Below are 19,853 nucleotides of genomic sequence, written 5' to 3'. Positions count from 1 at the left end.
GTTGGAGTCTGGGTTACTAGAACTAAGAAAGTTTTATTAAAGAAACAAACAACACAGTAATCAAAAGGATAATAAATGCAACAGTTCAGCAATGATAAACACACATGTGCACAGAATTAAGATAACAGCATCAATCAAGCTCTATCGTTGTCTAGGGGTAAATGACCAATTTCAAAGTGACACAAAAGTCCAGTTCGATTTAGTTCAGTTCGCAGTAATCGTTGCCATGGCGATGGACAACGTGGGGGGGGGGAAGGGAGAGAGAGAGAACGAGAACGGCTGATCATTTAGAACGGCTTCCACTCACAGACCGGCGATATTGCTCACAAGCAGCTTTCGGGTGAGTCCTTTGTGATGTCACCTGAGGTCACCGACTGTGACCCCTCCTCCAGATGCGGTCGATCCTCTGCAGTGAACCTGGCACCCAAGCGAGGGTGGACACACACCGGGTTCCCGCTGATCGTACCTTTCCACCCTGTGCGTTTAAGGTCCGGTACTTCCCACCGACTCGTGAGAGGCGCACCGCTTCCAGGGTCTCGTTACCTCGGGTGTCGTGTGTGTCCACCTTAGCGAACCTGTCCCTTTTTATCCCCCTGCTGGGGTATCGCCTGTCCATCACTTCAAACAGTTCAGGGTTCAAAGGGGGAGCCGCTCCAGACAGCTCTCTCTCCCGTCCCTTCATTACACATCTCCAGACGCTGCTTCATTGTTCCTTATCTCTCCTTCCCCTGAGGACAGGTGGCAGACCAACTGCTGATGCCACTGATGCTAGCCCAGGCCAGCAAACATCTTAATTTATGTGTATTCTCGTCACAATTTGTACAGCTTGTTGTCTTCTATACTCTTGTTCGTTCATTGATCCGGTTTACAGTTCCTATTCTATAGATTTGTATTCCCATAGGAAAAAGAATCTCAGGGGTGTATCTGTGACATGTGTGTACTCTGATAATAAATTTTGCTTTTACTTTGGAACTTTGATCTGCTCAGGACCCAGCTCAATGAACACCTTGGCAAGTGAATTCTGAAAACCATATGATTTCCTTTCCTCTGTGCTCTCACCCATTATTCATAGCACTTAGACTTTCTAATCTAGAGTCACAGTTATCCATTAATAAAACATGACTCCATTTCAAAATCGGATGTCTTCACGGCTACACTGAATAATTCACTATTTTCTCAGCCATGTATTCTTCTGAGACCTGGTCCTGAGAGGGAGAAGAAACGCCAGGAATTGCAGCAGTTTCCAACATAAAGTTTGCTCTCTTCATTGGTAAATAAGTTATGGAAGAGGAAAAGAGAATAGAGAGAAAGTTAACAATCAGCAGGATTGGATGATTGCAGGTTTTTGTTCACCGTAGATGCTCTAAAAATATTGGGAAATCCAAGATAGAAAATCTAGTAATGAAAGGTGCAGGAAATCATGGGGTAGATCAATAAAATGCAGATGCTATTAGAAAAAATGTTGATATAAGTTATTATAAGGAAGTTTCCACTTGTCTATCAGGTGATTGCTAACACTTTATCCAAGGATAGAACAAATCAAAGCTTGATTATTTTTGAAAATATTTACTATAATGATTAATATAGTTTGCTTAAAAATACAACATGAATGGAAAAAATGGATTTCCTTTCCAAAAACAATCACTTTACATTATATCTTCTGAGAGAATTGGTAGGCTAACACTTCTATCGCTGGGGCAGAGGTTTACAAAATTTTTGGGGGCATAGGTCAGGTCAGTCTTTTTCCTGCAGTAGGAAAAGTACTAGAGGGCTTAGATTTAAAGTGAGAGGAGTGAAGAATTAAAAGGGATATGAGGGAAAAGTTTTTCACAGAATGTGGTTGGTATTTGGAACGAGTTGCCAGAGGAAGTGGTAAAACAAGGTACAGTTCAATGTTTAAAAGATATTTAGATCAGTATAAGGATAGGAATAGCTCAGAGGGGTATGGAACAAATGTAGGCAAATGGGACAAAGTCAAGTTGACAATTTGTTGAGAAGAATAAGGTGGGCAAAAGGCCTGGTTGTTCTATGCAACCAATTTTACACTTGGAGCAAAAGTCTGTGAAAGTGGTTGTCTGGTGAATAGATGTCCATTTATGTGACATTGGAAGAGGTACAACAGGCTGCACACACATCATATCTTACAACTTTACATTTAAAGTTTATGATTGAGACAGTGAAACATAACTACAATCAATTTACAAGTGATAATATTATTTCCAAAATTCACCCTATCTTCAGCAATTTACGGGGATTATTCACACTGTATTCACACTGTGGCCAGTGCCTGAACCTAACAAAAGTTTCACCTCCCTAATATTACCAGTCAATTCAGCATGTTTGAATATTAATGAATATGGTGTCAAGTCTTAATGGATTTTGTTCTTGCAGCTGGACCCTGCTGGGAGAGATTTTTCAATTCGACCATTACTAGAGCACTGTGAAAATGCCAACATGAGTATCTGGCTGGGCATTGTATATGCATATAAAGGGCTTCTTATGGTATGAATTGTATTACTCATATTTCTGCATGGTTTTGAGATGATTCACATACATTGTATTGTCCTATTAAAGTGTAACTTCACATGTTCTTTGACGTTCCTCACTATGGTTAAAAACTTCAGTTCAATTTGTGTCAGAGCTTTTGATCCTACACCCTTTTCTGTGTATATATCTGAGTTAACCCAGCAGTGTGTACCTTCCAAATCTGTCATTCCTATGCAGTCTGAGCATTGACCCCATCCCCCATTCTTCCACCACACACAGTGCCCATGAAGTCAACTGGAAACTAATCAACACTCCATTGCCGCAATTTTCTCAGCAGCGCTTTCTGTGTACAGGATTTCAAAGGTCTTCTGACCTTATTACAAGTTTCAAACAAACTCCACCCAGTTTTGTTCCCCTTTCGCAATTAGTTCTTTCAGCCCATTTTTTCCTTTCATAGTCTAGTTCCACATATCACCTTTCTTACAGATTCCAGCACCTGCTGCTGCTTGTGTGTCCTCTAGCCACTAGCCGCCTTCTAGCCTCTGTGTCTATGTCCACACACTCCTAAAGCATCTGGTTCCATCCCCAGTCTCTTCCTCCCCACTACTCTCCCCCTTCCAACCTGTCTTCCCTTTCCTTTCTCTTCCCTTCTTGCCTCTCCATTCTACTCAGTCAGGAATGAGGCCATGGAGTGACAGAGACCAGAATGCCAGAGTAATTACTTAGTCCACAGGTTTATATTATCTAACAGCATTGCCATATTCTTCCATTACATTATGCATAGATATAGAATGCTTCCTCCATTCACTATGCCTGTTCTATAATAAGTTTTAAGGAATTGCATTAATTCACCATTATAAATGAGATGAACATCTTGAAGTTCAAAGCATAACAATTGGAATCAACAAAACAAAATGAGCAGGATTGGAAAGTTGTGAAGATGACATAGTCTGCAGATAGGTTGAGTGAGCGGCAGGAGGTTGTTTGGTGGGGTATAATGAGGGGAAATATGGGGTAATCCACTTTGGAAGGAAGAATGTCTAAGGAAATTAATGAGACTGCAAAAATGTTCTACAAAGGGATCTGGGGTTTTGAGTACATGAGACAAAAAGTTAATTTTCAGGTATAATTGGGGAAACAAATGGAATGTTGGCTGAGAAACGGGGTATAAAACAAGGGAATGATGGCTTTGGGCCTGTATTCATTGGAATTTAGAAGAATGAAGGGGTGACCTAATTGAACAAATCGAATGGTGAAATGCCTTGATTGAGTGCATGTGGAGAGGATGTTTCCTATGGAGAGAGAGAGAGAGTCCAGGACCAAAAGACGCTGCCTCAGAATAGAGGGGTATCCTCTTAAAATGGAGATGAGGAGAAATTTCTTTAGCCAAAGAGTAATGAATTAGTCGAATTATTTGCCACAGGCAGCTGTGGAGGCCAAGTCTTTATGTATATTTAAGACAGAGGTTGATAGGTTCTTGATTAGTCAAGGCATGAAAGGATAAAGGCAGAAGGCAGAAGATTAGGGCTGAGATGAAAAATGGATCAGCCATGATGAAATGGTATAACTTTACTCCTATATCTTATGGTCTTATGGAATGTTTTGAAATTCTACTGGACATTGGAAAGAACATACATGGAATACCACATGGAGGTATGGTCACATTAGAGGAAGTGTGTGCTTGCATTTTTGGTTAGCACAGAGAATGTTTATTGGATTGATGTAAAGCCAGGGTGTGTAAATCCACAATAAATTGTTGCTTGTTTCAGCTAGAACTGAGGCCAAGTTACTCCTCTGTGGTTCTATGATTCAAAGTGTTTTGGAGGCTGTGATTGAATACATTCAAGATGGACTTGATAGAAAAGTTAAACAGTAAAGGAATCAATAAAGTATAGCAAGAGAAGGGAAAAGTGGTGTTGAAACCGAGATTGTATCATCCATTATCTTACTGAATGGCAGGAATGTCTTGAGAGGCCAAATGCACTGTTCCTATTTCTTACTTTCTTTGCTACTTAATCCTCAGTCATCATTGAGCATCCATCTGTTTAATTAAACTAAATTCGCTGTTAAATTAATGTATTAAGCATATGTCTAATAATGATGCAATTTATAATTTCTGAAGTTTACATTAATACTGAATTAAAATTTAATTTGCCTTCCATTTTCAGTTGTTTGGATGTTTTCTTGCTTGGGAAACTCGGAATGTGAGCATCCCTGCCCTAAATGACAGCAAGTACATTGGTATGAGTGTGTATAATGTGGGAATCATGTGCATTATAGGAGCTGCTGTTTCCTTTCTAACTCGAGATCAGCCAAATGTCCAGTTCTGTATTGTTGCTCTGGTCATCATTTTCTGCAGCACCATCACTCTGTGCCTGGTGTTTGTGCCAAAGGTATGTGGAATAAGAAATTGAAGTAAGTTAATGTCATATTTGTGCTATCATAATTTCATATTGCACTCAAGTAGTTTTCTAATGCCCCCAGTTATAAGTTTAAACTGAACATTCAGTGACAGGGCCTCACCTGTTTGTGAATGCTGGACAGCATGAAAACAAGTGCATCAGTACCTCCTCCTCGAGTGGAGTTATTGAGGAAAATAATATGTATCTACTTTGATGAATACAGAGTTTGCCAATAAAATTTTACATTTCCTTGTGGAAAATTCTGCAGAGAAGTTAGAAACAGTTTACATTATTTGCAGAAACTTGACCTTGCAGGTATAAATAATGTTGTGTTAACTTTATATTCCATGCTTCCACAATGGTATTGTCATCCCTCATGTGGTTCACTGAAGCAACATGCAAAGTGTGTGGAAACAAAGAGTTGTAAAAAGTGTGTCTGCTTCATTTAAAGTTCTCAGAATGTACATTGCAGGCATTGACCTTATCCCTATTGACATATACTGAGTAAACTCGTTTATGACACCTGTTTTTAAATATTGATTGTGTTGATTCTGAAACTCAGTAGATGAAGATGTGACATCCATCTCTGGCCTCAATTCGTAACTCTCTTCAGTCATCGAGTGCATCAACTCCTCAATTGTTGGAGATGCTTCAGAATATTTATACTTATGGTCTTTTTCACTATTTTTTAAAGTATGTTGCAATTGATGAGTAATTGTTTCCAAGTTTCTCTCCTATTGCAATAACACTTAGTTATATCTGAACCAACCCAAAAATAAATCACAATGATTCCCAAAGTCAAATGCTTGGTGTCTCTGCCAACTTACCCTCAACCAACAGATGTGTTCCTTCACTGGATCACCATCCATGATAAAACCATCCTGAGTTGAACTTGCAGGAATTTTGCTGCTAACCATAAACCAGGGGTAATTGGGTCCTGGGCAGTTTTCTAGGGTTTTGAGTATATTCCAAAACTACAGTACACCTGAATAGCCACAATATTTTACAATAATACTTTGACATATTGCTTTAAATCTTTCCTTCCTGATTTTCTTCCTGCAGCTGATTACGTTAAAAACAAACCCAGATGCAGCCACGCAAAACAGGCGATTTCAATTCACCCAAAATCAGAAGAAAGAAGATTCAAAAACATCCACGTCTGTAACAAGTGTAAACCAGGCAAATACATCTCGACTTGAGGGATTTCAGACTGATAACCATCGTCTGCGAATGAAAATCACAGAGGTACTTACTTTGCTCTCAAAAAATATCTGCTTTTCTTCAAAATGGACTTTGCAAACAGTTTAAAACCAAAGCTGTTGTGATTTTTTAGAGACTATCCTTGAAGTTTGGAAACTGGTAAGAAAATTATCACGAATATCTATGTGATAGAAAAAGGATTAACAGCTACACTGAGGCAAAGTGGATACAGAGATAACAAATTTTATTAAATTCCTTAAAGTCCGCTTGAAGGAATAAATCAGGAATTCCCATGAGTAAGTCCATTGGCCTTTGAAGGTGCACTCACACAGATACATTGTCAGGAACTGCTGAGCTTAATTAATTAATCAACATGTAGCACAGAGTAGGGCCTTCCGTCTCATTGAGCTGCGCAGTCCAGCAATCCGCCAATTTACTCCTAGCCTAAGCACGGGACAATTTACAATGACCGAATAACCTACCAACCTACCAACCAGTACATTTTTGGAATGTGGGAGGAAACAGGAGCACCGGGAAGAAACCCACGCGGTGACAGGGAGAACATACAAACTCCTTACAGTCAGCGGCAGGAATTGAACCTGGGCTGCCTATACTGTAGAGTGTTGTGCTAACCACTATGCTGTCATGCCACCCCGTACTAAGCTGATAGGCAAATGCTTGTTCTATAACGGTGCTCTGAGAAAGCTGGAAATATTCAGGAGGTCAGGGAAGAGAAAAAAAGGGTTAATTTTTCATGTCAGGTAGAGAAAATATATCATAGATTGAAGCAAGTACCATCCAGGAACTGGGAAGGGGATGCAGGAACAAAATCGGAGCGAGTAACTTGCAGAAGTGATAATAATCTAAGGCAGGGTTTCCCATCCTGGGATCCACGGACTCCTTGGTTAATGGTGGGGGTTAGGACCGCCTGGACTCTAAGGCAAAATGGGATAGTTCTGATGAAAGGTCATCAGATATAATAATGACTCAGCTTCTGTGTTTTTGGATGTTGCCAGCCATATTTTTCTGCTTTTGTTACAGATTAAAATCAAACTTTGGGCCAAAGTGGGATGTGCATGAGCAGTTAGGCAAATGACAATTACAGTTAGTGCTTGGAAAATGTAGGCATAGTGATTATGATCTGAACTTAGTGCTGGATCTGAAAGTTTGTAAATTGAGAGCTTATGCCATGCTTTATTGGCTGATTGGAAGACTGATGTCAGAGAGCAAGCTAGATATAGAGTAAAAAAAATTAAAGTGTCAGGCTATTGAAGGTTTGAGATTAGGCGTGTGCACTTGGCGTAGGTGTTCCAGAAGTATTTACATTTGATCTCCCCACTTTCTTTTCATTAGTGTGAACTTCAATAAAAGAAACATTACAAAATCATTGTTTTGCATAGATGTGGTGTTCACGAGATAAGAATGTAGATATTCAAAGCACTGAAAAACAGATGTTGCATCTTCTGTATCAGTACAAGAATATAGGTGGGAAGGAATTAGGTTGTTGGAGGGGCTAGGCAGTTAAGTAATGTGCTCTTTAGGGAATGATCCCTGTGCTGAACTGCTAACTTGCTCCATCCCTCTTCCTCTGAATTTGCAGCACCCCTTTCTCTGAAGTCCAACCTACAGATCAACACAAACCCTGTTGACAAAGAGTGCCACTGCTGCTATTTGGAGAAAAATGATCTCTACCCTATAGGGGCTAGAATCTTTCTAATTCCTCTTCCTATCTCCCTATGGATCACAATTTCACCATTAAACATCAAGCATCTTTTTCCAAACTGTGGCTGATCTCATTCACAGAAATTTTTTTCCTGCATACTCCACAGTATTCTAATCCTAAACATGATCCATGAAGTATGTGCCAAGGATGAACTTATCTGCGGAGCTTCTCTCTTTTCAATCCCATTTGTTCTGCCTTTTTCAATTCTCTTTTAATCCAATCCATTACTTTTCCATTTGCCCTCCATTTCGTCCACAGGTTCCAATTTCCTTGCCCCATTTATATTCTTGCCATCATTTACATTCAGTCTTCAGAGCCTCCATCACTCAGCTTCTTCCCTGAAGAGATCCAGAGAGTTCCCATGCACCACCACTCCCAGCCTGTTATACAGTTGTTCTCACACTGAACAACTTCTCCTTTGACTTCAGCAAATAATAGGTACCATTATAAGAGCATAAATGGGTCCTAACTAAATCTGTCTTTTCCCAGACTGCATGGAGCATTGTTCATTCCTGTCGCACCCAGGCCTCCGTCTCACTACTTTCCTCAGAATGAACATCCTCTTTACTTCCCATAGCACTCATTGTTTTTATTTCAGAAAGCCTTTACTTTGTTTATATTGACACACATCTGTGGAACATGGATATTCCTTAAGCATAAATTCTTTTCATATAACATAAGAATATAGGAAATAGGGGCAGGAGTAGGCCTTCTGGCCCATCGAGTCTGCTCCACCATTCAATACAATCATGGCTGGATCTGACTATGAACTCATCTCCACCTACCTACCTTTTCCTCATAGCCCTTAATTCCCTAATTCCCTTACTTTGCAAAAATCTATCCAACCTTGTCTTGAATATATTTACTGAGGTAGCCTCCACTTCTTCATTGGGCAGAGAGTTCCACAGATTTGCCACTCTTTGGGAAAAGCAGATCCTCCTCATCTCCATCCTAAATTTACTTCCCCGAACCTTGAGGCTATGTCCCCCAGTTCTAGTCTCACCCACCTGTGGAAAAAATTTTGCTGCCTCTATCTTATCTACCCCTTCCATAATTTTATATGTTTCTAGATGATCTCCTCTCATCTTTCTGAATTCCAGCAAGTACAGTCCAGGCAACTCACTCTTTCCTCATAGTCTAACCTCCTCATAGTCTAACCCCTCATCTCTAGAATCAGCCTGGTGAACCTCCTCTGCACTGCCTCCAAAGCCAGTATATCCTTCCTCAAGTAAGGAGATCAAAGCTGCTCACAGAACTCCAGGTGAGACCTCACTGGTACCATATACAGTTGCAGCACAACCTCCCTGCTCTTAAATTCAATCCCTTGAGTAATGAAGGCCAACATTCCATTCGCCTTCTTGATAGCCTGACCTCCTATTGTTAACCATCCTTTTGCGATTCATGCACAAGCATTCCCAAGTTTTTCTGCACAGCAGCATGCTGCAATCTTTTACCATTTAAATAATAATCTGCTCTTCCATTTTTCCTTCCAAAGCAGATGACCTCGCATTTACCAACATTGTACTCCATCTGCCAGACCCTTGCCCATTCACTTTAGCTATCTATATCTCTGTGCAGATTTTCCGTATCCTCTGCACAATTTTACTTTTCCACGCAATTTATTGTCATCAGCAAACTTAGACACACTACACTCGGTCCCCTCTTCCAGACCGTTAATGTATATCGTGAACAGTTGTGGGCCCAGCACTGACCCCTGCAGCACACCACTCACCCCAGATTGCCAACCAGAAAAACTTCCATGTATACACTCTCTTCTCTCTTTTTTTCACACACTTGAAAAAGCTTTTACTATCTACCTTGATATTGTTTGCTAGTTTGCTTTCATATTTCATCTATTCCCTCCAAATGATTCTTTTAGTTGCTCTCTGTAGGGTTTTCAATGGTTGTCAAACAACTCGATCGGGAAGCTGTAACAAACATGTTCCTCCTGATCAGTAAGAACAGAATCTGGAGTTCAAACTCGACACAGCGGCGGTCAGCTGAATGGGGGGTTCAGGGGAAGGCCAGAGAGTGGGGAGACTGTGAAAGTTGGAGCCACAGGAGGAGGATGTGAAGAAACTAACATGTTTGAAGAAATGATTATACAGAAATGTTACACCTGTCCATTCATCTCCTCTCTCAGCTCCATTCGGGGCCCCAAACAGTCCTTCCTGGTGAGGCAACACTTCACCTGTGCATCAGTTGGGATCGTCTATTGTATCTGGTGCTCATCTACATTGGTGAAACCTGACGGAAATTGGGGGACCGCTTTAGACCATAATACCATAAGACATAGGTGCAGAATTAGGCCATCTAGCCATCAAGTCTGGTCCGCCATTCAATCATGGCTGATCCTTTTTGTCTATCTCCTCCTCAGACCCGGTTCCCGGCCTTCTCCCAATAACCTTTAATGCCATGTCCAATCAAGAACCTATCAATCTCTGCCTTAAAAACACCCAATGACCTGACCTCCCCAGCTGCATGTGGCAACAAATTCCACAAATACATCACCCTTTGGCTAAAGAAATTTCTCCGCATCTCTGTTTTGAAAGGGCATCCCTCTATCCTGAGGCTGTACCCGCTTGTCCTGGACTCTCCCACAATGGGAAATATCCTTTCCACATCTACTCTGTCTAGGCCTTTCAACATTTGAAAGGTTTCAATGAAATCCCCCCTCACCTTTCTGAATTCCTGCAAGTACAGACCCATAGCCATCAAACACTTCTGGTATGATAGCCCTTTCATTCCTGGAATCATCCTTGTGAACCTCCTCTGGACACTGTCCAATGCCAGCACATCTTTTCTAAAATGAGGGGCCCAAAACTGTTCTCAATACTCAAGGTGAGGCCTCACCAGAGCCTTATAAAGCCTCAGCATCACATCCTTGCTCTTGTATTCTAGACCTCTTGAAATGAACTTTAACATGGCATTTGCCTTCCTCACCACCGACTCAACCTACAAGTTAACCTTTAGGATGTTCTGCACAAGGACTCCCAAGTCCCTCTGCATCTCAGATTCCTGGATTTTCTCTCCTTTTAGAAAATAGTCCACACATTTATTTCTACTACCGAAGTGCATGACCATGCATTTTCCAACATTATATTTCATTTGCCACTTTCTTGCCCATTCTCCTAATCTGTCTAAGTCCTTCTGCATCCTACCTGTTTCTTCAACACTACCTGCCCCTCCACCAATCTTCATATCATCTACAAACTTGTCAACAAAGCCATCTATTCCATCATCTAAATCATTTATATATAGCATACATGAAGTAGTCCCAACACCGACCTCTGCAGAAAACCACTAGTCACTGGCAGCCAACCAAAAAAGGATCCTTTTATTCCCACTCATTGCCTCCTACCAATCAGCCAATGCTCTAACCATGTTAATAACTTTCCTGTAATACCATGGGCTCTTAACTCGGTAAGCAGCCTCATGTATGGCACCTTGTAAAAGACTTTCTGAAAGTCCAAATATACAACTTCCCTTTATCTATCCTATTTGTAATCTCCTCAAAGAATTCTAACAGGTTCGTCAGGCAGGATTTTCCCTGAAGAAAACCATGTTGACTGTGTACTATTTTGTCCTGCATCACCAAGTACTCCATAACCTCATCCTTAACAATTGACTCCAACATCTTCCCAACCACTGAGGTCAGGCTAACTGGACTATAATTTCCTTTCTGCTGCCTTCCTCCTTTCTTAAAGAGTGGAGTGACATTTGCAATTTTCCAGTCCTCCATGCCAGAGTCCAATGATTTTTGAAAGGTCATTTCTAATGCCACCACAATCTCTAACACTACCCCTTTCAGAACCCTAGGGTGCAGTTCCTCTGGTCCAGGTGACTTATGTACCTTTAGATCTTTCAGCGTTTTGAGCACCTTCTCTCTTGTAACAGTAACTGCAATTACTTCTCCTCCTTCACACACTACAACATCAGGCATACTACTAGTGTCTCCCACAGTGAAGAATGATGCAAAATACACATTTAGTTCATCAGCCATCTCCTTGTCCTCTTTTATTATTTCTCCTGCCTCATTTTCTAGTTGTTCTATATCCACTCTCATTTCTCTTTTATTTCAGTCCCCAGTTGCATCCAGTGTATTTTGAGTATCCCTGATAAGGCTTATGGTTATTGGAATTGTTTCAATGAATATGGCAACATACTACCTATGTAATTGACTTAAGGAATAATACGGACCAGAATGACAGTCTGCATTCCAAATTCATGAATTTGTGAAGCACTCCGAAAAATGAAAAATTCCAACTCTTGTCTATAACTTGGACACATTACAAATTGCACCGCAATTCTTTGAAGCGTCCAGTGCATTGCAATCCTTCTATGCTTGTAGTTTAGGGAAAGGCACTATAATTCACATTGACTTAATTGAGGTTAAAGTGCATTCACTGAAGATGCATCACTTCCCTCTACAGCTTGACAAGGAGCTTGAGGAGGTTACCATGCAGCTGCAGGACACACCTGAAAAGGCACAGTACGTTAAACAAAACCACATTCAGGAGCTCAATAACATTCTGAGCATGCGGAATTTCACAGATGGAAAAGGTAAGCCCATCTGTCTTTAATAACTTCAGAAATATTAGTAACACATCAAAGGAGATGGAGCCAGTGAGCTTTGAATATTGTTCAATTAATTTCTCATGTACCGTGGCAACTGTGGGTGTTACTTCATATTTAATCACAAGTAACTTTATTTAATCCAGATTTTCTGAAAGATTCTTTACTGAAATTAACACCAGAAGTTTCCAATACACTATGTATAAGTTTTGATATAGTATATGAAATACTGCAGCCCGGTAGATTAATTGTATTCCGAGTCCGGTTAGTCACAGTTAATACTAGATAGCAAGGGAAACATGAATTCACCAGGAAAGGATTGAAGAAATATCAAAACCCAATATGTGTTTTTTTTTATATTTGTTGTATATGCTGTTGCAATACTAGGGAATTGGAATGAGATACAAGTAGGAGTTATGAATCTAACTTCACCAAGTAGCCAGGAAAACATTCCATCAGTACAAAAAAAGTTCAACAAGATATTCCCTTATTCTGTTTTAAGGAGAACACAAAGATATTCTATTTAGGAATTAAATACATCTTAGATAGTGTATATTCCAATTTAATTGTCATTTCCCTGCTTTTGATGTAATTAGCCAAGGAAGGTTATAGTGGTCAGGTCTCTGGCATTGAGTCTGGCTCTGTGACTTTTGAAAGGGGATTCGTTAGTTAAAGAAACAGAATGAAAGTTCTGTGGAAGAGAATGAGATTCCTGGATGATTTATTGCCTCCTGGGTGCCAGAGTCTGGGGCATCTTGGATCAAGTCTTCAGCATTCTTAAGTAGGACTGTGAGCAGCCAGTGGTTGTGGTCCATATTGGTACTAAAGACATAGGTAGGAAGAGGGACAAGGTTCTGCAAAGTGAGTTCAGGGAGTTAGGTGCTAAATTAAAGGACAAGACCTCCAAGGCTGTGATCACAGGATTGCTACCCATGCCACGTGTGAATGAAGCCAGAAGTAGGAAGATGTTACCATTTAACATGTGGTTAAGGAATTGATGCAGGAGGGAGGGCTTCAGATTTTTGAATCATTGGGCTCTGTTCCAGGAAAGGTGGGACATGTTCAGATGATGGTTTGCACTTAAACTGAAGGGGATGTAATTGACTGGTGGAAAGGTTTACTGGTACTGCATGGGGTGAGAGAGGTTTAACTACACTTGCAGGGGGATGGGAACCAGAATACCAGAACACATAGTGGAGTGGTTGTGGGGACAGATGTTGTTAAGACCTCTGCCAAAATCAAGAATCAAAAGGTTGAGTATGGTGAGACTAATATTCTGAGTTGTGTAAGAGGTATCGTAGGAAAGGCAGGTGAGCTGAAGGTATGAATCAACACATGGAATTATGATATTGTAGACATTAGTGAGACATGGTTTCAGGAAGAGCAGGACAGGCAGCTCAGTATTCCGGGGTTCCATTGTTTCAGGTGTGATAATGATGGAGGGATTAAAGGGGAAGGGGTGGCATTACAAGCCAGGGAAATGTCAGGAAAAATGACAGTGCTCAGATAGGACAGACCGAAGAATGTGTCTAGTGAGGCTTTATGGTTGGAACTGAGGAATATGAGTGGTATGACCACATTAATGGGTCCATATCATAAACCACCCAATAGTCTGTGGGATTTAGAGTAACAAATTTGTAGAGAGATAACAGACTGTTGCAAGAAACATAAGTTTGTGATAGTAGGTAATTTTAATGTTCCACATATTGACTGAACTCCCATACTGTAAAAGGACAGATAATAAAATTTGTCAAATATGGTCGGGAATGTTTCCTTAATCAGTACATAAGGGTCTCAACAAGAGAGTGTGCAATACTTGATCTCCTGTTAGGAAATGAGGCAGGGCAGGTGACAGAGCTTGCATGGGGGAACACCTTGCATCTAGTGATCATAATGCCATTAGTTTCAAGGTAATTATGGAAAAAAATAGGTTTGGTCCTCGGGTTGAGATTCTAAATTGGAGAAAGGCCAATTTTGATGGTATCAGAAAGGATCCGGCAACTGGGGATTGGGATAGGCTGCTTACCTGGCAGAGGTGTACTTGGTAAGTGTGAGGCCTTCGAAAGTGAAATTTTGAAAGCACAAACTATGTGCCTGTCAGAATAGAAGGCAAAGATAGCAGGTTTAGGGAAGCTTGGTTTTCAAGAGATATTGGTTAAGTAAAAGAAGAAGGTGCATAGCAAGTCTAGCCTGGGATGAAAAAATGAGGTACTTGATGAGTATAAGAAGTGCAAGGGAACACTTAAAAAGGAAATCAGTAAGGCTAACAGAAAACACGAGGTTGCTCCAGCAGACAAGGTGAAGGAGAATCCTAAGGGCTTCTACAGATATATTAAGAGCAAAACGATTGCAAGGGACAAAATTGGTCTTCTGGAAAATCAGAATAGTCATCTATGAATGGAGCCAAAAGAGATTTTAAATGCAGATATAAAAATCTGCGTTTACTCAGAAGTGAGAAAAAAGGAACAGCAAGAACATAGACCCTATACAGATTACAGAGGAAAATGTGTTTGCTGTCTTGAGGCAAATTAGGGTGGACAGATATTCAGGGCCTGAGAAGGTGTTTCCTCAGACCCTTTGGGAGGCAAGTGCAGAAATTTTGGAAGCCTGAGCAGAGATATTTAAAACATCCTTAGCCACTGGTGAGCTGCCAGAGGATTGGAGGATAACTCATATTGATCTGCTGTTTAAGGAAGGTTTTTATAAAAGCAGGAAATTATAGACCAGTGAGCCTGACATCAGTGGTGGGAACTTTATTGGAAGGTGTTCTAAAGGACTGGGATATATGAGTATTTGGATAGTCAGGGACTGATTAAGGAAAGTCAGCATGGCTTTGTGCATGGCTGGTCAAGTCTAACAAATTTTATAGAGTTTTTAAGGAAGTTACCAGGAAAATTGACGAAGGCAAGGCAGTGGATATTGTCTACATGAAGCTCTGCAAAATGTTTGAAGAGGCCCCACATGGGAGGGAGGTTGTTCAAGAAAGTTCAGTCACTTGGCATTCAAAATGAGGCAGTAAATTAGATTTGACATTGACCTTGTGGGAGAAGCCAGAGAGTGGTAGTAGACGGTTGCCTCTCTGACTGGAGGCCTGCAACTAGTGGAGTGCCACAGGGTTCGGTTCTGAGTCCATTGTTGTTTGTCCCCTATATCAATGATCTGGATGATAACTGGACCAGCAAATTTGCGGATTCCACCAAGATTGGGGTGCAGTGGACAGCAAGGGGGAGGATGTTTATTGTGCTATTTGTGGTTACACCTTCAAATTAACATCTTTTGTTTCAGTGGCTTTAAGTCAGATGCATGTCAGTAAATGGACAAGCTGCAGCCACTGTGTTCTTAATGGGTTGTGCTATAAAATGTGTAATAGTGCCTCCAGGTGCAGAAATGGCCCAAGTGCGGAGTGAGAGACACTGAAGCAGGTCGATAGATCACAGACTTTAATGTGAATAATGTTAAAGGGAAAAGAAAACAATAAACGCTAGGCCAAACAGGACCATTAACTAAAACACAAATGGAAAACAAAGCCTACGCTGCGGCTGAAAAGAGCAACTAAGAGTGAAATGAATATCGTTAGTCTTCAGAGTCAGTTGAATCGAGAGTCCAGTTTCTCAGGCAAGGCTGAGTGCAAGCAGCGAAGCGTAGCTTTGTCTGTGTCCAAGTCTCGACAAATACTACGATGGAATGAAAGGAGTTAAATACTATCACAATTAAATAACAATTATCCGACACGTGCATACTCATGATCGCAATTGCCAAATCTGATGCGCTGCCGAATCCGTGGTTGTGACAAATAGTGGTTAGATTTTCAGATGTACATTTCACTTAATGATGTGCCCCCGAGGGAATGGTTTTGCAAAAAAGGGAGTGAATACACAACAAGGTTCTGGAAAACTATAATAGAAAATTATAGCTAGGGTCACTGGTGAGTCACACATTTCAACTCAACATTCTTTATTTTCCACATTCCTATGTGAGTCTTCACCTTTTCTCTCTCTTCCCTGATATCACAAGGGATGGAGGGGGCACTGAGGCACAACCTGAATGCCAATAGCGTGTTTTCCCACCTGTTCCCATTTTGCTTTACAAGAGAGTTGCTAATGAACTCCATGTATTTGTCTGCAAAATCTATCTTGATGCAATGATAATCATTTGAGTTAGGCTTCTCAAATATTTTTCTCTTTGATTTGAGTGTAAAAGCAGCCCTATTCATCACACATAATGGCTACATCATCTAAAGGTAACTTTTGCTTGGTATGTAATCAGCACAGAGTCTTACCAGAGAAGAGACAGAATGAAACAGAGCGTTAACATTCTGGAAAAAATTCAAGGATCTATTGTATATTCCTGTCAAGTGAGGCCGTCCTTGGAAAATTCATCTTCTAATGCTACTCCTCCCCCAGTTCATTTCATCCTTCCATCATCCCTCCCCATCTGAGCCCATCTGTCACCAACATTCATCTATCCCACTCCATCATCAAGCCCACCCACACCTCACCAACCTCATACTGCTACATACTGGCAATCTTTCCTCTTTCTCCTCACTCCTGATGCAAGGTTACTTACATTTTTTTGCCCCTGCAGATGCTGTTTGAGTAGCTGAGATATAGTCATAGAGGCATTGAACACTACAGGACAGAAACAGACATTTTGGATCCCACCTCATGTACCTAGTCCCATCCTAGTCCCTGCAACCAGACCATAGCCCTCCAAACCTTCCCCATTCTTATCTAAGATTCTCTTACATGTTGTACTTGACTCTGCATCCACCTCTTGCATTGGCAGCTCATTCTACATACTCACCACCATCTGAGCGAAGAAGTTCCCCCTTATGTTGCTGTTAAACATTTCATATTTCATCCTTAACCCATGACCTCCAGTTCTAGTCTCACCCAACCTCAGTGGAAAAAGTCTGCTTGCATTTCAGAATCAGAATCAGGTTTATTATCACCGGCATGTGACGTGAAATTTGTTAACTTAGCAGCAGCAGTTCAATGCAATACATAATCTAGCAGAGAGAGAAAAGTAATAATAATAATAAATAAAATAAAACATATAAATAAATAAGTAGATCAATTGTGTATATTGAATAGATTTTTTTTGAAAAATGTGCAAAAACAGAAATACTGTATATTTTTTTTAAAAAGTGAGGTAGCGTCCAAAGCTTCAATGCCCATTTAGGAATTGGATGGCAGAGGGGAAGAAGCTGTTCTTGAATCACTGAGTCTGTGCCTTCAGGCTTCTGTACCTCCTACCTGATGGTAACAGTGAGAAAAGGACATGTCAGAGCAAACCTGGTGGGCTAAATGGCCTAATTCTGCTCCTATATCTTATGGTCTTATAAAATGCTTCTTCTCCAGATAGCCACAAACCAAGAAAGAAAAGAACGGCAATACGATCATCAACTCCCAAATCCACCCCCTTTTCACATTCATCTCAATGTTTCAATCTCCCTTATCACTTCAATCAGCGAGCAATCAGTGAAATGGAGTTGAACATTACCTCCTCACCATGAGGCTCGTGCTCCCTTCCCCGGCTCCTGGAATCCTCCCGGAGACTGCAAAGTGCTGAATCATCCAAACAATCTCCAAGCTGCAAATCACAGGCTCCAACAGTTCCAGAACCACATTCAAGATGAAAAACAAATGTCAAAGACATATGAGGGGCGATTAATAAGTTTGTGACCTAAGGTAGAAGGAGTCAAGGGAAAACGAGATGACTTATATGGCTCTCGTTACATGCACGTGCAGTTCAACTCTTTGAGTGATTATGCAGTAAGTTTGAAGTTAATAACTCATCAGGGGTGACTGATAAGTTTGTGGCCTAAGGTAGAAGGAGATGAGTTATTAACTTCAAACTTTCTGCATAATCACTCAAAGAGTTGAACTGCACGTGCATGTAATGAGAGCTGTATAACTCATCTCCTTCTTCCTTAGGCCATGAACTTATCAATCACCTCTCGTAAAAGAAGTGAAATAAATAGTTTTGTGGTCTATCCAGAAGATGTCGACTGTGGGAGTGTTCTACATAGGCACCATCTTGACCGGAAGGTTACTTAGAGCCTTTCTTAAACAGCAAAGCATGAGCTATCCTCCAAGCCTGTGCCCCTCAGCTATGTGGAGTACTTCGCCATGTATTCAACCTGAGCCTGAGGCTCCAGAGGGTTCCTGTACTGTGGAAGACATCCTGCCTCATCCCTGTGCTGAAGATGCCGCGCCCCAGCGGCCTCAATGACTACAGACCAGTGGCATTGACCTCCCACATCATGAAGACCCTGGAGAGACTTGTTCTGGAGCTGCTCCGGCCTATGGTCAGGCCACACTTAGATCCCCTCCAGTTCGCCTACCACCCCAGACTAGGAGTTGAGAATGCCATCATCTTCCTGCTGAACCGTGTCTACGCCCACCTGGACAAGCCAGCGAGCACTGTGAGCGTCATGTTTTTAAACTTCTCCAGTGCGTTCAACACCATCCGCCCTGCTCTGCTGGGGGAGAAACTGACAGCGATGCAGGTGGATGCTTCCCTGGTATCATGGATTCTTGATTACCCGACTGGCAGACCACAGTACGTGTGCTTGCAACACTGTGTGTCTGACAGAGTGATCAGCAGCACTGGGGCTCCATAGGGGACTGTCTTGTCTCCCTTTCTCTTCACCATTTACACCTCGGACTTCAACTACTGCACAGAGTCTTGTCATCTTCAGAAGTTTTTGGATGACTCTGCCATAGTTGGATGCATCAGCAAGGGAGATGAGGCTGAGTACAGGGCTACGGTAGGAAACTTTGTCACATGGTGTGAGCAGAATTATCTGCAGCTTAATGTGAAAAAGACTAAGGAGCTGGTGGTAGACCTGAGGAGAACGAAGGTACCGGTGACCCCTGTTTCCATCCAAGGGGTCAGTGTGGACATGGTGGAGGATTACAGATACCTGGGGATATGAATTGACAATAAACTGGACTGGTCGAAGAACACTGAGGCTGTCTACAAGAAGGGTCAGAGCCGTCTCTATTTCCTGAGGAGACTGAGGTCCTTTAGCATCTGCCGGAAGATGCTGAGGATGTTCTACAAGTCTGTGGTGGCCAGTGCTATCATGTTTGCTGTTGTGTGCTGGGGCAGCAGGCTGAGGGTAGCAGACACCAACAGAATCAACAAACTCATTTGTAAGGCCAGTGATGTTGTGGGGATGGAACTGGACTCTGACGGTGGTGTCTGAAAAGAGGATGCTGTCTAAGTTGCATGCCATCTTGGTCAATGTCTCCCATCCACTACATAACGTACTGGGTGGGCACAGGAGTACATTCAACCAGAGACTCATTCCATCGAGATGCAACACAGAGCGTCATAGGAAGTCATTCCTGCCTGTGGCCATCAAACTTTACAACTCCTCCCTTGGAGGGTCAGACACCCTGAGCCAATAGGCTGGTCCTGGACTTATTTCATAATTTACTGGCATAATTTACATATTA

The 19,853-nt window shown here is 41.5% G+C and overlaps 1 protein-coding gene across 3 annotated transcripts in view; it reads left to right on the top strand.

Annotated features, from left to right (window-relative positions):
* Positions 1-19,853, top strand: part of gabbr2 (gamma-aminobutyric acid (GABA) B receptor, 2) — a 1,055,299-nt gene that overhangs the window by 1,010,944 nt on the left and 24,502 nt on the right. For all 3 annotated transcript variants that reach the window (XM_072253441.1, XM_072253440.1, XM_072253442.1), the window contains 4 exons: positions 2,392-2,502; positions 4,656-4,880; positions 5,952-6,134; positions 12,246-12,375. In XM_072253441.1, the coding sequence (XP_072109542.1) occupies positions 2,392-2,502; positions 4,656-4,880; positions 5,952-6,134; positions 12,246-12,375 (649 nt within the window). The remainder of the gene's footprint in view (positions 1-2,391; positions 2,503-4,655; positions 4,881-5,951; positions 6,135-12,245; positions 12,376-19,853) is intronic.

Source organism: Mobula birostris, chromosome 3, assembly GCF_030028105.1.
Source record: "Mobula birostris isolate sMobBir1 chromosome 3, sMobBir1.hap1, whole genome shotgun sequence".
NCBI classification, from domain to species: Eukaryota; Metazoa; Chordata; class Chondrichthyes; order Myliobatiformes; family Myliobatidae; genus Mobula; species Mobula birostris.
Note: the sequence above shows the minus strand (reverse complement) of the source record. Positions and strands in the feature narration are given on the sequence as shown.